Consider the following 17,059-nt stretch of genomic DNA (forward strand, 5'->3'; position numbering starts at 1 on the left):
TATATTACACTATTTACCTTATCCCAGTAGCAGGTCAGTTTCTCGATCTCAATAGAGTTTCCCCCCTTTTCCGCCAAAGGCAACATAATGTTTTTTCTCTCAATCTCTTCCAGTAGGAGAAAATTCTGGGAAAATGATAAACATGGTTTTACACCAGCTTTGGAAATTGTTTGACTATCTTGGACATGACTACTGGATTGCCAACTTTTCCTACAGTTTATGACAGAAATTAATTACCTTAATCCTGCGAATGCTCACTACAGTCTCTGACAACTTCTCAATGGCCAGAGGAAAGAACAGGGTCAGGGTGACCTTAATTGTACCATACAGGGACATGGTGACAAACACCTGGCTGGCAGTCATGGTGTTCCCCAAAAGAGTGTAGACCGTGAAGGTAACAAAGATTATGAGCTTGCTGCTGGCAAAGAAGGAAGCCATGTTGAGTCCTCGTAGGTAGGAGCTCTTTAATATCCGACTGATTTCTTTCCTACAAACATAAGAGAACATATGTAGATGGATTACATAGTTGAAGCAAAGTTTTAAGTTTAAATTTGGCAGGATGTTGAGCAACATCGGTTTCACTTTGATATGTCTATGACAGTAATTATATATTTAATTTTTAAGTTATGAAGGAAAAAGGAAAGAAAAGTCAGAGTGTAGCTTTTTGTGAATTCCCATGTTCTCCCTGTGCCTGCATAAGTTCTGTCTAAGTACTCTTGGTTATCCAATACAGCAGGATCCAAACTGAGTTTAGGGATCACTCTTGATATGAGTTTCAGCAGGAGGACAACAGTACCAATTAAGAACACCCCAGAAAAAAAAAGTAGTAATATAAACTTTTTCACAAATTGAAGAAAAGACAAGCAAACATAAAATGTAAACATGTTGCAAAAGGAGGATTTATGTAAGAGTTGTAGCATTTGCACCTATGTGAAAAACGTGGAAATCCTAAGTGATTTTCAGAAAAGTTAACCTCTGACCTTGGGGTTAAGGTCAGCGGGATTTGAACTTATCTGAGATTTCTAGTAGGTGCATCATTGGTCTGAATTTGAAAATCCTATGTCGCCTCATTCTGGAGTTCATTCACAAACTTGGTATTGTCGTCCTCCCTGTGTTTTGACGACAATACCCCGTGAGCCTGTCAGAGCTGAGGGCTAAATCAGTTGATGATGGAGAGGGGTACCAAAAAAGGATAATATATGCAGTAGTATTCTGCTGGTTCAGAAAATGATTCGTGTCAAAACATTACCAGTTTGTCTGTGATTCTCATCCTTACTTTCTAACTTCAGTCACCAGGGCTGAGAACCATTTCTCCCAGACATACATCTTGATTATCCTTATGCCAGACACCACTTCATTCATGATACGGATTCTGCTGTCAGTAAGGACTGCTGTTTTGCTCCTGCCAAAAAACAACAACAAAAAACTCCACAACATGTCATTGAGGCCGCTAGTTTTCCTAATGATACATTATAAATAACATATTAGTGCATGAGAAAATAGACACAGTCATTGAACATTGTTAAACAGGCCCTGTCATGGTCCTGGGTTTGGACTCGGGTTTCAGAGTTTGGAACTTGTTTTAAAATGTTTTTAGATTCATAGGGAACATTTAGTTCTTAGTTCGAATCTTTTTAGTTCAAGTTTCTATTTCTGTTGGTTGGGTTGTTCTTCATCGTTTGATTTTCTTTGATTCATTCTTGTTGGCTCTTGTTCCCTTATTTCCTCTCCTTGTTTTTAGTTTGTCATATTGAGTGTTTCGGTTATTCATTCCCTGTTTTATTTTGGTTGTCATTTGTTTCTTGGGTCTTGTATTTAGTTTTACTTTCTTTTGTAATCATCTGATTAGTTTCAGCTGTGTCTTGTTTCCCTGGTGTTTCCTGTCTGATTTCTACATTAGCTCCGGTCTTGCAAAATATTTGCATGGCTTCAGTATCAGCTTTAACATTCCCTAGTTATCTAGGTGGACATAAAATACACTAAAGTTAAAAATGGGAGTCCTACAGAGGAGTTTATGTGTGGGTTTGTATGCATCAAATGTGTCTAATGCCAAAGCAACAAGGTTTAGGATTTCTATGACTGCAGTAAAATTCCCTCCATCCATCACTTACTCATCTGACCCAAAGAAAAAAATTAACATAGGACAATCCTTAAGGCTACGATGAAGGTCATTACTGATACAGACTGATTATACAGAACCTTAAACACACTTCGATCAGGTAATAGAGCTCATACTCTTTAGAGAGATCATATAAATCTACATTCTTCATGAAATGCAACAACTCAAAAAAAAGTAGTTTTTGTCACAGTGGTGTGATGATCAGCTGTGCACTTAGCATGCTGAGGTTAAAAACTCAAAATGGATACAGCACAAAAGGCTAAAAGCCAAAAAAAAAAAAAAGTTACACAGAGAGTATTTTGGGAAATTTGTTGAGAGTTGAGATGTCAGTGGAGGACTTTTTTTGACTGTGCCAATCTTTCTATAATTGAAACCGAGTTGGGAAGAACTCTGCAGAAGTTCGGTAAAATAATGTGCCCACAGTAAGAAAACAAGAGAAACAGAAGGTTTTCTGTGTATTAACAAACACTTCCTGCTTTATAATTACAGGAGAGTCTGGGCAATGAGCTACCAGAACATTTTGTGTAATTTCAAACATTTCTTACAATTGAATTTGTGCGAACATGTCTTTCATTTACTACAGCAACATTTCTTTAGAAAAGAAAAATCACAGCGCCACTCGTCCAGCCTGCTTAAGATCAAAGTAAGTTGTATGTGGCCCTCAAGGTAAAATGAGTTTGACCTCCTTGGTTTACGAAGTACCAGAGGAGGGCAGCAATGCACCTTTGTGTCTAAAATCCAAGAAGAAGTCTGGCAGTCTGCCTGTTTAACCACCTTTGGATGTCTCAGTTCGGGTTTTGGAATTTCCTGGATTAGTCTTTTTTGTGTGTGGATATTTTGGAGCTTGTGAACATCGGGCTTCTACTTTAATAAAAAGGTGTGTTTTACATTTGCCCAATTTGCCTATGAGTCCTGCAGTCGGGTCTTGTTTCTTGCTGGACGTTGAGAGGTCTATAGATTGAAAGATCCATGTACTTCTCCAGTTATCCTTTACCTGAAGATGCCGAAGAGTTTTCCAAACCAGGTCTGTATCGGCATCATAACTGCAATTGTTGCCACACCTGCCAGGCACGAGGGGCCGATCTCATACCAAAGGAAAACGATGATCACCATTGCTTGCAGAGGTCCCGCCCACAAGTAGTGCAGTCTGAGTGTAATCTGTAGAGGTCATTATAAATGACATTTTGAAAAGTGTGTGACATTTGGAAGTGGCGGTCACAACTTGGATAAAACTGTCAGTCACCATAAGGAGCCTGTAATGTAAGCAAACATAGATGCCCAAGATTTGGAGAAATGTGCTAATGGTCAACAAATTTTAGGAATACTCAATAAAGTGTTGGGTAACTACATGCCGATAGAACAGCTTTAAGATGCTTGTGATTCTCGTGTGACTGCAATCACCCTCACATGTTAATCAGTCGTGTCAGGCTTTAAGCTATCCCAAAAATGATTCCTTTGTGGCATTAACAAAATAGCCGCAGAGACTTGCTTTTAATGCCTGACTGCAGTTAACCAGGGTGGATGAGCATGTTTCATTTGTGGAAGTACAGATGTTTTATTCAGATGCCTGCCTAATATTTTTGAAAACAACTTCCTGTGAATTAGACAAAAGTAAACTTAATTGTCCTACCCATACAAAAATTGCCTATATACATCCTTATGACATAGCTAGCTATCAGTTGAAGGTTTGCTCTCAGTCAATCTCATTGATTAGAAGTTATTGTGAGGTCTTGTATTAGCTCAAAATCAGTCATCTTGTGATGACACCGTCTGAACAGGGACTCGCCAGACCTTATGCTCTATAGATGGTGTGCTGTAATCCTGGAAGTGGACAGAAATGTTTCGTCATACAATAAATGTGATCTCTCTGGACAACTTTGTATTGATTTGCTTTATATTGACACTTCCAGACCTCTTCCCTGCCCTATATACACTCAACAAAAATATAAACGCAACACCTTTGTTACTGCTCCCATTCCCCATGGGATGGACGTAGAGACCTAAAATTCATTCCAGATACACAATATAACCATCCTTCCCAAACAGTAGTCACAAATCAGTCCAAATGTGTGGTAGTGGGCACATCTGCTATATTGAGATAATCCATCCCACCTCACAGGTGTGCCACATCAGGATGCTGATCTGACATCATGAGTAGTGCACAGGTGTACCTCAGACTGCCCACAACAAAAGGCCACCCTGGAATGTGCAGTTTTGTCTCACAGCAAAATGCCACAGATGCCACAAGCAATGAGGGAGCGTGCAATTGGCATGCTGACAGCAGGAATGTCAACCAGATCTGTCGCCCGTGCATTGAATGTTCATTTCTCAACCATAAGCCGTCTCCACAGGCGTTTCAGAGAATATGGCAGAACATCCAACCGGCCAGACCTCGTGTAACCACACCAGCCCAGGACCTCCACATCCAGCAGGTTCACCTCCAAGATCGTCTGAGACCAGCCACCCAGACAGCTGCTGGAACAATTGGTTTGCACAACCAAACAATTTCTGCACAAACTGTCAGAAACCGTCTCAGGGACGCTTGACTGCATGCCCGTCGTCCTCATCGGGGTCTTGACCTGACTCCAGCTCGTCGCCGTAACAGACTTGTGTGGGCAAATGCTCACATTCGATGGCGTCTGGCACGTTGGAGAGGTGTGCGCTTCACGGATGAATCATGGTTCACATTGTTCAGGGCAGATGGCAGCTGAGAATGTCCCAGTTCTTGCATGGCCAGCATACTCACCGGACATGTCACCCATTGAGCATGTTCGGGATGTGCTTGACCGGCGTATACGACAGCGTGTACCAGTTCCCACGAATATCCAACAACCTCGCACAGCCATTGAAGTGGAGTGGCCCAACATTTCACAGGCCACAATTGACAATCTGATAGACTCCATGCGACGATGTGTTGCACTGCATGAGGCAAATGGTGGTCACACCAGATACTGACCGGTTCTGGGTCCCCAGACCCCCAATAGCGCAAAAAACTGCACATTCCAGGGTGGCCTTTTGTTGTGGGCAGTCTGAGGTACACCTGTGCACTACTCATGATGTCAGATCAGCATCCTGATGTGGCACACCTGTGAGGTGGGATGGATTATCTCAATATAGCAGATGTGCCCACTACCACACATTTGGACTGATTTGTGACCACTGTTTGGGAGGGATGGTTATATTGTGTATCTGGAATGAATTTTAGGTCTCTACGTCCATCCCATGGGGAATGGGAGCAGTAACAAAGGTGTTGCGTTTATATTTTTGTTGAGTGTATAACATCAAGCAGAGGGTCAAGAGTTCAGATTTTTCATCTTTATCATTCTCCTGTGGCAAGTTAGTGTAGTAACTTTTAAATAATATCTAAAAAAAACCCTGTATTTACCACAAATACCCATCTACTCAAATACCTAATGAAAAAAGGTTTCAAAGGGTACATCCAGGTTAACCCTCTGTCCTTCTGTTGTCTCGGTTACAATTCTCCAAATGTAGTTTCGAGTTGGTTCTTGACCCTTACAAATTTAGGTCATCTGTTGCCTTACCTCATCAAAATGATTAACATCATTTGAAAGTAGGTTCACTATTTGACCGGTGGTTGTTCGTCCGATGGATTCAGTGCTGAGACCAAGAGCCTGATGAGAACATTTTTACTTAACAGCTTGAAAAATTTACAAAATTATTCTGAGAGTTGTGAGCTCAAAAATTTGCATCTCTTGTGCAAATTTTCTGAATCTTCACTGACCTTCCTGTAGATCATGTGACACATAGCCACTCTAATCCTCATGCCTGTTCTTTGGACATGATAGTAGTAGAGATGTTGGAGGATAGTCAGTCCAAACGTGGAGATGGACATCGCAGCAGCGTAAACATACGCCATGCAAAGACTCCTCTGATCATCTGGGTGATAATTCTCAAAGAAAAGGATTATTTTTCCCAGAAGAAGTGGCTGGATCACTTTGATTGCCTCCTTTACGACAAAGACAATAAATACATAATGGAATATGCAAACAAGCTTCACTCTATCCATTACTAGTACTGGATGTGGTAAATTGGTTCAAATATCTGCTAGTAATACAATAATACAGTAAAACTACAGTATTCCTTTTTATTTTAGCTCATCTGAAATAATATGGCCAGAAAACCGCACAAAATCTCAAATACGACCTGTGCATGAATGATTGTTTTAACACTGGTGCCAATTGTAAATATTCACAACATACCAGAAAAAATTCAAACAGGCCGGCTAATGCATAGGACTTTCCATAGCACTTTATAAGAACCCTGGAGAGCTGCGGCTTCCATAGTTCCTTTGAAGCCTTTTTTACTTCCTCGTTCCAACATCTGCAAATCAAATGAATTTATTAGTTGAGCCCAGGATTTATAAACACATTTCCAACAGAGGTGCTTTACTATTTTATGAAAATTATTTGCATTGAAATTTGATGGCAGCAACATATCTCACAAAGTTGGGACAGGGCAAGAGAAGGCTGCAAAGGTAAGTGGCACTAAAAAGAAACAACTGGAGGACTTTGAGGCTAATTAGGTTAATTAGCAGCAGGTCAGTAACACAATTATCAGACCCTCGAAAGCACTTGATATTACAAGCAGTGGCAGGTTGACAGAATGGCAATCCACACTATAAAAAAATAAAACATTAACTTGAAACAAACAGACATGTTTCTTAACCAGCACCACTTCTGGTTTTGTCACATTAGCCTTTTGCTGAAGTACCTCTGCAGCTCCTCTCCCAGGGTTTCAGACCGATCCTCCGGAAGGACACTGTACATGTCACCTTTCTCGAGCCTGTGTTTTTGGCCAAGCTGTAACAGGGGGTTTAACCAACTGAAACAGAAAAAAACAAACCATTTCCATCTGGCAGAGAAAAATACAAATCACTGTGGTTTAGAAAAGACATATCTAAGCTGACTGTGAATGTCTGAACTATTTGTGCTTAATGAGTTATTTGGAGAAACAGTGTTTCTAGTGATGGACTTGGAGGATCTCTTAAAGCTAATGCTGTTCACACATCAAATATCGGCCACAGTCCCGGAAGAACATTTAAAATTACAATGTAAATTCACAGGTATCCAGCTTCTTGAATTAACAAGCAAGTGATGATGATCAGTGTATGAATAACTAATAAGCACAGGAAAGCAACTGGTGCTGAAAGAAAAAGACAGCTCTTTGAGGCTGGCTGTGGGAATGAATCAATCTGCATACGCTGACTTCACACTGCAGTCCAGAGAAACGAATGACTACACCCACTTCTATATAGTCTATATATAAACCTTTAAAAAAGCAGTGTGTACGACTTAGGGCAGCTAGTGGTGAAGTTGCAGATAGCAAACAGCTGCTCTGGCCTCGCCTTCATCTTCCGAGCAAATAGGAATACTTGCTGTGACTGCTAAACATGTTAAATGTCGTCTGTGAAACGAGAGAGGGCCCTGGTTTGTTTCTCTGTAAAGCCTTACAGAGTTCACTGAAGTCACTTAGTGAGCTCATTGCAATAGTCTCATCAGTTTTCTCCAATAAAAAGAAACGGCTGATTAAACTAGATGTGCAATAAAGAACGTGTTTTAACTTCTATTTGCATGAAAGCTTTTCAAAAATACTTGAGAGCCTCAGACTTTGTGAGAGCATCAGTTTGCACATTGGGACTAGACCAAGACGTACATCGGAATGCCCGTAGGGGATATATCGCGTGATGTTCTTTAAGTAACTGACACATATTTGTTATGTACAATATGTACAAGCCCCTATGCGAAGGGGAAGCCTATATTCAGTCACCTATGGAATATGGACAGTTTACATTTGACATTTATAGAACGATTGACTTACACTCTCCCTGTAGATATAACGGGCCTTTTTTAAAAGCCCACTTTAAAAAGATCAAAAGATCCGCAAGCCCTTTAAGTTCTAACCTATTTGATTTCTCAGTTACTTGTTACCCGAGTCTTCTAGTCGTTACTGAGTACACAAAAATAAAAATAAAAATTCCCTCTTCGCTCCGATTCATCTCTATGATATACTTTATTCCCATTTCAGACGGAACGCTTTAAGTGCTGTCACTCAGTGCGGAATAATTTGCAGAAACTTTCTTCTTTCTTTTGACTGATATACTAACAACATGCTGAGGAATCCAATATCTTCATTAATGCACTTACCACAAAAAGACCCTTGAAAAAAAGCTGGCAGTGGCCAAAGGATTGCGCCTGCTGTCTGCCTTTGTAGTCTCCATATTAGATGGGTGCTCTGAGGCTGCTGTCTGTACCCATCTGTACACCGTGTTCACTCAGGGACGACTTCAATCACTAAATGTATAGTTGGCTTGCATCATGTAAAGCCAAGACTGCTGAAGCTGTTCTGTGTTTCACTAAACTGTCTCCACCTGTTCCCAGGTGTAAATGCACAACAAGAGGCGGAGTGTTTAACTATAAAGTAGAAATGAGCCTAGTGAGCTTTCTGAACCTCCAATGGAAAAAAAAAATCTATGGAAATAACCGCGTACATGTTTGAAATAAAATAACTGTCATTTAATGTCACGGACAAGTGTTTAAGTCGGCATTTTCAGTGACAATTTCACGTTACAAAACAAATCTGAACGAGTTGCACTTTAACGCACCATTTAAGCAACGCCTATAGTCAGATACAGTTATGAAAGTGCAATATCGAGTGCCCCGGTTTTCACGTGTGTTTCCTGATCCCCACGTGCAGTAGCTGGTGTGTGAGGACAGCGCGAGCACCTGGAGTCTGGGCCGTCTTCAAAGTTCAAAAGACAACTTCGTCCAAATGACATCAAACTTCACTGTTTTCACTCCATCTGTCCATTTTATGCCAAAATGTCCATGCAAATAGTGCAGAGAGTCTCACCGGGATGCATAGTGGCATTATACAATAGGACGTCACATCAGGGCTGCTGAGTTTAGCAGACTACAGAGATTCTGTCCCTATACCAAAGCACTATGTTACTTAAGTTTTGCATCTTGATGAGACACCAGCAATGCACAGAGACAGCTGCTCTAACCAAGTAAAGACCCATCTCTCACTTAGACAGCTAAACTGAAGCCATAACCTCTGTTGTGATGACACAGCACTGTCAGATCTCATTTAGTAAAAATGAGAGTCAGGATTTAGTTTCTCTTTAAATCAGAGCCAAGAATTAAATACCTTATAACAATATCCAATTTTAGCTCAAAGACACGGAGACAACTTTGCCAAAAGTGTTACAAATGTATGTGATATGATCCACAAACCTGAACTAAGTGTACACCGTGATTTGTGTGTAACTTTTGAGGGTTAACAAATGAGCGCTCCAGTCCACACACAGACATGCACCTGAACACATTGCGATCATTTGCGCACAACTTTTTAAGTTCATCATTTTCTCTTTGACAAAGGTTCCTGTGAGCGCACGTAACGTCCCTGCTGGTCGCTTACAAAACCTTAAACGTATGCACAAGAATCGTTGATACCTACAGATTGCGTCACATGCCCGGGAGAGGTTCTGAGACGACTGTCAGGCGGCTGCTTCTCACAAATCCAAAAATCTAAGCTACGTTCAAGGCCCAGTGGAAAACGGAGACATCTGGATTTCTATTGTATTTTTTTCTAATAAACAGATGGGTTCATCTCTCCACTAGAAAACACAGATATTATTTTATTCTTTAAATAAGCTGCCGCTACATGCTGGATGTTCATCTGCTGGGAAAAGTCAGTCAATGCTCAGTTCGTTTCTGCTCTGCCCGGTTAGATAAACCCTGGAGACGAAACAGCGGAAGCCAGATGTTCCTTTTTTTACTGTGACTTGAATGCAGCTTAGTTTTGTGGTTTTGTGTGAGGCTGGCTGGGTCAAAGTTGTGCCAAAACCCCACGTCGGCATGCGACGTGATTTGTGCGTGCCAGGCCATTCGTGCGCATTTATGGTTTGTAAGAGAGCGAGGGGGCGGTTACACGTCGGTTTAGACATGCGTGTGCACAGGAAGCTTCTTCAAAGAGAAAATGATCCGATTTGTGAAGCCGAACTTAAGGCGTTGTGCAGAAACGAGCAGTATTTCTTCAGGTTTGGATGCACAGATTTGATAAATGGTTCTACGTGTGGTCAAGATACATGCAACTGTGAGCCCTCAAAGGTTACACACAAATCACTGTGCACATTTAAAAAGCTTGTTTTGGGCTTGTAGGCATTCAAAACACTTTCTCTCTATGCAAAGATCATCAGGTTTACACTGCAGTGTCAGATAATGTTCTATAAACTGATTCATATCATATCTAACAGCTGCAGAGGTACAGAAGACGAAATATACATTTGTATTTTTTAAAAGCTTCCTTTGTCTGCTGTTGTTTTTAATGGCCTGGTCCTTCTTGGTTTCCAAAGGGATGCTTTGCCTTCTTTACTTTTGTCTCTAAAAGATGCCCCAAAGGTGTTTCACTTGTTTCAAGTCAGGCAACACACCTCTCCAGGTGATAGTTTTTCTTTTGCCTGTATTAGAAACACTCGTGAGTTTTGCCAACATGTTTTGCTTTGTCATCATCTCTTTTCTGGAGGATTCTGGCGACTCGGTCATCTCGTTAGCTTCTGGTATACGTTGAGGCATTCATGGTGCCACCTACCAAAGACACCTCCTTCATGCAGCCTCATAAGATAAACTCCTACCCCCACATCTAATATTCTCCAAATATTCATCAAGTGTCTTTTCATGTTTTATTTATTTTGTTTTTTGGATTCCCATCGCACACAACATGAGTGATCGTGTCACCAACTCTCACAGAAATTTGCAAATCCACTTTTGGCCCTTGTGCTAACTAAGAAACAGTCTTTAGTGTCATTCCTGCACATCTTAGATAGTTCAGCTCAGTTCTTTTCCATGTGGACACACGGTGGACACAACCCATTAACAAATACTGACAACGCTTTGGTGTCCGAGCATTTCACAGGCCAGAAGAAAGTCCCCTGCGTTGCAGTATGCATGCGTTTGTTGCAATGTTTCAGCTGTGGAGCAGTTTTTTAACTTTGAAATACCGCAGTTACTGAAGACACATCTCTGTTGTATTCTGTACTCACTCATGCAAAGCCATCAGCAGAGGGCGCTCAGAGCCCATTTATGAAACATACTTCACTTGCTGTCATTCTATCAACAAATTACTCAGCAATCATTCATTTTTTCATTTTCAGAAGTCATGTTACTCTCTCAGAAGAATTAAGAAGCTGATGGGAGGATCCATGGGAGGAAGTGGGTGAATACAGCATGTATTCACTTGTCGATCCATCCCTCAGATGCAGTATAAACGTATAAATGTAAAGGAGCTGCAGCTTCATTGTGGTTATTTGGGATAATTTTATATTTGAATCCAATAAGGTTTTTAATTTGAACAAATATGATGCTAACACTTTCATTCCAGCAGTAAATTAAGTCTGGAAAAGTCAGACTTGCATTGTTACTCCAACCTAAATGGTTAAAAAAAAAAGAAGAGAAATCTATTAACTAGTTTCTCGTTTGAAGCGTTTACCTGAAGCTCTCTGAGCTCTCCACATCACAGACTGCTTCTATTGGCTGTCCATGTGCACGTCAGCAGTCACTGCTGCATCCTGAGCCCCAGCTGTTGCTGTGTCACATCTTTTTTACACCAGGGGCCGAGGCTTTGGTTGACCTAGTTGCTGAAAAGCCCATAAGGCATGGTCAAAAGCAAACTACAGATTACACACAGAGAGAATGAAGTGTTTTGTAGCATGAATTGATATTTATTGGTTTGGAGAGGAGTCTGTTTCTTTCTTTCTTTCATGTGGTTTTAATAAGTTGTACGACCAACAATGCTGACTTTGTGATTTCAACCACGGGACATACTGTGTCAGTCAACTTCAGTATTAAAAGTACACAGAAGCATCACATCAAGTCCACCTTAACCTTTACAACACCAATGTGGACTAAGTGGCACAAATCAGATACTGAATATTTGAAAGTCTTAAAATCCTTTTCCTGTATCCCATGTCACATTTAGGTGAGCTCTTCGTTGGACCTACTTTTCTTGTACAACAGCATCATGAATTCATCTGAATCGGTTTCCATTCAGTAAGAGAACGTTTGTATTTTCCAGATTCCAACAGATAGCAGACAGTGAAGGCAGCCATGCTCACTGTCCACTTGAGTCTTTGACTACATCCTCATTCTGTGGTAGACTGAGCAGTTCCTGGATCCTCTGCATGTCCTTATTGGTTTCCTCCACCTGAGAGCTCACATTCAAGTTGGAAATCAGCTCATCCGTCAACTGCAAACGGGCTGTCCTTTTATTGAAAACACCAGCTCTGATTAACCAAGAAGCATCAGGATAAAATGACACTTTGTATTTATTTCTGATAGATCTTACCATTCTGCAAGCTTGTGCTCATACAGTTCCCTGCGCTCTCTCCTGCGCCTCTCTCGGATCGTCTCTCCAGTCAGGGACTGCAAGGCAATGACCAGAGCACCAACCGGAATCCTGTGTAGAAGTCAGTGTGTATAACTAACTGTGATGCACACCTTTACACTTTTACACAGATCAGTTCATCAGATAGTCTATGTTGTATAACATAAAACATATCAGATGCCAGTTCAATGGAAGCATCGACCCTGTAATAACTTCCTTAAACAGTTTCTACAGCTGCTGCGGCCCAGCTTCTCCAAACCCTCCGCACTTTCCACTCACACCTCTACGACATGAATAAGGAAACCATAATGGTTAAAGATCTGGAGCGTGATGTGCTTTGCAATTAGCTGCCTGCTTTCATGCCGCCCCTTCTGCCCCAGCTACACCTGGCGTAGCCGTGGCTGGAGCCATTTGCCCACATCAAATGCTCCAGGTGGCTGGCCACTGAAGCAGACAGTGAGAGGAAGAGGAGGAGGGAGCAGTGCTAGTGGAGGGCCAACTGGAAGTATGGCTAAGCCATTATGGAGTTGACCACAGGGATGATCCAAACTAGACCCTCCTCTGTTACACCATCAAAGGCAACACACTCAATTTGCAGTTATACAATCTGCATTTAGCTGTGTGCGCTCAGCTGAAAGGACGAGCGAGGCTAAAGTGGGCCAGGCTGTGAAGATGAGACAGAGGATGAAGCACCTCCAAGTCTACATCAGACCACGGTAGAAGGACACAAGAGGCTGGAATAACACCGATGGTATAAAAGGAGAAGGGCAGCTGCTGCCTTGGCCCGTCTCCTTGGTTCAGTACCCAAAACACTGTCCTCTGTGGTACACGAGTCCCTCTGGCACCACGAGCAGATTTGGAAGGGAGTGGGGAGGAGGAGGGGGGAGGTTCAGCTGGGTGACAGAGGGTTGCTGGGAGGGGCGCAGCTGGCTGCCAGAGTGCTCACTGACTTCGAGCACACAGGCATGAATGTAAATACACACACACATACACGAGAAGGCATGCATGCATGTCAAAAAGTAAATACACAGCATCTGATAATAGAAGTCAGCTCAGTACTGAGGACTGAGCATGTTCTATTACATCAGATGGAAAAAAAGTTTAACATGCACTGTTGGGACTGGAAGTCAAAGAATTCTTGTAGAAGCAGAAGCCAGCCTTACCCCAGCACTGCTCCGATCACCGAGCCCGCTACCAGCCCTCTCAGGCCCAGGTTCAGTCTGAAAAGGCCTACAGTCACAGCTGCTCACATACAGAGTTTCATCATTTCAATGTGCAGGAATTTGTACTGGACATGTTGAAAGAACACTTTTATTGTCAAGCAATAATTAAACATAGATTCTGGGTGTAACTGAACAGACGTGTCACATTTTAATATCATCACATACGGTCCTATTTTAGTGGGCATTTATTATAGAAATAACTGAAAACAATCACAGTTGGAACTACAACCTGCAGGCACCCTGATCAGATCACGTGACTCACCTCCAGCTGCAACATACTGGCTGACTGCGTCTTTGTCTTGGTACACGGAGAGTCCCGTGCTCACAGAACTACACAGGGAGAGGAAACACACACGATGTTGAGTCAGTGAGGCCAAAACAAACTGACCGAGGTATGCTAGCAATGTTAAAGCACTCGCATCCAATAAACATCTGCACATTGTTTATGTGACATTCAGCATTCTGTGCATTCTCCTGTTATTAATACTCCAGATCCACAAGCTGATTTGACCCCTTGTAAAAGTAACACTACACACACTTTCCTCACATGCTCCACCTGTTTTTTGTTTTTGTTTACCTGAACAAGGTAACTATCACAGCCACTCTCCAGCTCCATCTCCATCCATATCTTATAAACCCCCGGATAGCTGCATTGTGTGCTGAGCGCTGACAGACAGAAAAGGCACAGACAGACTTTTACTTTTATTTGCAGCATTATTCTCAATGCTCCACTTCAGACCCCATAAATAATAATTCAATTAAATAAGAAACTATGACATCACAATATTAAAGCTGAACACAGACATCATTCATGGAACATTTGCACCCAAAACCACAGCAGATATGGTTTTAAAGGCACAGATTTCACTTACCACTGCGTCCACACGATTAGTGTATAATTCTGCCTGGCTGACTTGGATATATCTCTCCCTGGCGTGGCGAGCTGCTGGCAAGCCCCCATAGACAAAGCCTGCAAGTGCACCGAGAGCACTGCTGTTTACAACATTGGTGATCTCCTCTGGGTATTTCTGAGTCACACTAAACAGGGACGAGAATTTTCCTTGTAAGTTTAAAGCCAGTAATGAGTGAACTTGTTACATTAGAAGCCATTAGAGCAAAAAGCCATTGAAAACTAAAGGATGCTGCAAGTTTAGTTAAATAATCTTAACTCATCAACTACATGATTCACGATGAATTCGACACCACAGTGTCTACATATACACAAAGACCTTTTCAAAAACACCAAGACACAAACAAGTGAAACAATGTAACAATAAAACTAACTCTCTGTCAAAGAGATCTTTGATGCGCTCCCATCCCGTGCTCGGGAATTCTGGCTTCCCGATGTTTTTCGGGAGGCTGCTGGACGAAGGGATAGCTACAGGAGCAGTACTGGTGAAGGAAGAGGATGATGAGGAGGAGGAAGAGGGCATCTGTGCAGGCTGGGCAGCAGCCACATCAGCTGCGTGAACCCTGGGGAGCAGAAAGCAGAAGAAAGGAGGCCTGGCATGCTGGATGAAGCCCTGCAGTTGGCCGGTGCTCAGCGTGCCCTGAGGGGCTGAATCTGCCAGTCGTCTCTGCAGGGCAACGCTTGTCCTGCGTGGCTCTGGATGCATCACGCTTCAGCTGCTGATGTGCTGCAACAGGGAGAAACACATGGTCACGGGCTGAGACGCCACACTCGCCGCCTCAGCTCAAGCTCCATCCTCAAAACCAAGAGCCTCGAGGCGAATGGAGGCCTGGCAGTGCTGCACAGGCTGTTTGACTAAGCAGCTGTTGAATTCTACAGTCCTATCAACAGAAACTGGGAAAATAGGACTTTTTTCCTCCCCCAACTGTAAAACACACTATTGATCTCTCAGAGCACAAAACCTCAGATCTGCTAATCAGGATGTGTCAACTGCTCCGGGGTCAAAGGTAAAAATAAAAGGTCACAGTGACCTTATTCTGCCTGAGATTTTTTTAACCAGAGCACAAACAGTAAATATATAAGGAAATATTCACATTTATTGAACCATCCACAGTAGAAGAAATAAGATTATGAGTCTGAGTCTGTTTGCACCAAGGCGCGAAACAATCAAGCTGTATTTGAGAGGAAACAATACTATTTTACAATTTTGTTTATCTAAACAATTTGAATGAACCTAACCCTGTATTTTCACTCCTGCTGTAAGACTATGGAGTGGCCACTCAATGACACAAACTCTGATGGCAGCAACTCAGTGCATTCAGGCATGTGGATCCTGACCTGCTGAAGTTCGAACTCAGCATCATAATGGGGAGGAAAGGGTGGTGTGAGTGTTTTAGAAACTGCTGATCTACTGGGATTAGAAAGGTAGATTCCTCTGTTGTGTCAATATGGACCAAAGTTGTTTCCAGCACCTTTGTGAGTCAATGTCACAAAGAATTGAGGTAGTTTTAAAGGCAAAGTGGGTCCAACACAGTTCTAGCTGTTGTATCCCCTCAGTAGGGAGAAAAATGGCTTTGGTGATTGATTTGATTGTGTTGTTTTAACCCAACAAGGCAGAATATTTTTAATAGCATTTAGGCTGTGTTCATCTGAAATGGGTGTTTGTTTATGCAGAACCTTATACTGAGGACTATTTGGATTATTTCTGGCGAGATTTTATTAATAACAATTAATATATTTTTTTTAAAGCCAGTGTGCTGGTGGATAAGTGATGCCACATAACGCTGTCTCTTCATACAGTGCTCCTGTCAGGTCAAACTGTGCATGTGCTGTTGCTCAGGCTAACACAGCAGCAGCACGTTATTTATGACAAACAGCACAGTTTTACGTAACAGCTCCCAAAACGCGACACCGGTTTTCATTGCGGTCGGTTTTATGCTCCTCGTTTGTTCAAACACTGGTGTGCAACAACCCCTCGTATGGTTAGCATGCTGTTAGCCTCTGACACATCACAGCAGGTGCAAAACAACTTACTTGAATCCCTCTGAAATGAACCGCTTGTTTTTACAAAGACGTGCCGTTCCGATTAATGTACGAAAATACAGATATTTGTTTTTCATAATGCCCTTCAGAAGAGCGCTTTACTATAGTTCCCACATAGTCCACCGGCGTCCAAACCTTTCACCCCGGCCAAGACTTACAGCTGAAAGACTTGAAAATAGCGCCGCCTATCGCTGGAGGACTAACACAGTTGCTGTTACCGTTGCTGACACAACCGGGTGGTTTAAGTTTATGATGGGTTATTATTATATAGTTATTTAGTTAAGGGGTAAAACCTTAACTAAATACAGCGGGCACACGTGAATATTATATATACACATACATACATGTACAGCAAGAGACAAA

General features: G+C 42.0%; 2 protein-coding genes across 2 annotated transcripts in view; both read right to left on the minus strand.

The window, feature by feature from the left end:
* LOC146681548 (ATP-binding cassette sub-family C member 4-like) overlaps positions 1 to 8,398 on the minus strand; it is a 30,485-nt gene extending 22,087 nt beyond the window's left edge. The window contains exons 1-9 of the mRNA XM_085447506.1: positions 8,284 to 8,398; positions 6,851 to 6,961; positions 6,340 to 6,460; positions 5,862 to 6,086; positions 5,662 to 5,751; positions 3,114 to 3,277; positions 1,277 to 1,402; positions 238 to 487; positions 18 to 125 (exon numbers count right to left, since the gene is read on the minus strand). Coding sequence (XP_085303632.1) covers positions 18 to 125; positions 238 to 487; positions 1,277 to 1,402; positions 3,114 to 3,277; positions 5,662 to 5,751; positions 5,862 to 6,086; positions 6,340 to 6,460; positions 6,851 to 6,961; positions 8,284 to 8,357 — 1,269 coding nt within the window. The 5' untranslated portion in view covers positions 8,358 to 8,398. The remainder of the gene's footprint in view (positions 1 to 17; positions 126 to 237; positions 488 to 1,276; positions 1,403 to 3,113; positions 3,278 to 5,661; positions 5,752 to 5,861; positions 6,087 to 6,339; positions 6,461 to 6,850; positions 6,962 to 8,283) is intronic.
* Positions 8,399 to 11,835: 3,437 nt separating this feature from the next.
* On the minus strand, positions 11,836 to 16,872 carry timmdc1 (translocase of inner mitochondrial membrane domain containing 1). Its single transcript, XM_085449306.1, has 8 exons — positions 16,688 to 16,872; positions 15,028 to 15,380; positions 14,616 to 14,781; positions 14,321 to 14,409; positions 14,006 to 14,073; positions 13,684 to 13,762; positions 12,482 to 12,592; positions 11,836 to 12,398 (listed from the first exon to the last, which is right to left on the minus strand). The coding sequence occupies exons 2-8, from the start codon at positions 15,357 to 15,359 to the stop codon at positions 12,248 to 12,250; spliced, it is 996 nt and encodes a 331-aa protein (XP_085305432.1). The 5' UTR covers positions 15,360 to 15,380; positions 16,688 to 16,872; the 3' UTR covers positions 11,836 to 12,247.
* Between the last annotated feature and the right edge of the window lie 187 nt (positions 16,873 to 17,059).

This window comes from Copadichromis virginalis, linkage group LG23 (assembly GCF_057382275.1).
Source record: "Copadichromis virginalis isolate Kocher_CV1m ecotype Utaka linkage group LG23, C_Virginalis_male_GT1.1, whole genome shotgun sequence".
Classification (NCBI taxonomy): domain Eukaryota; kingdom Metazoa; phylum Chordata; class Actinopteri; order Cichliformes; family Cichlidae; genus Copadichromis; species Copadichromis virginalis.

Excerpts from the sequence above, each read along its gene's own strand:
- timmdc1 (XM_085449306.1), bottom strand. The coding sequence starts at position 15,359 with ATGCATCCAGAGCCACGCAGGACAAGCGTTGCCCTGCAGAGACGACTG. Across the intron at positions 14,410-14,615 it reads CTAATCGTGTGGACGCAGTG|CGCTCAGCACACAATGCAGC; the intron begins GTAAGTGAAATC and ends TCTGTCTGTCAG. Across the intron at positions 12,399-12,481 it reads GAGCACAAGCTTGCAGAATG|GACAGCCCGTTTGCAGTTGA; the intron begins GTAAGATCTATC and ends TTTCAATAAAAG.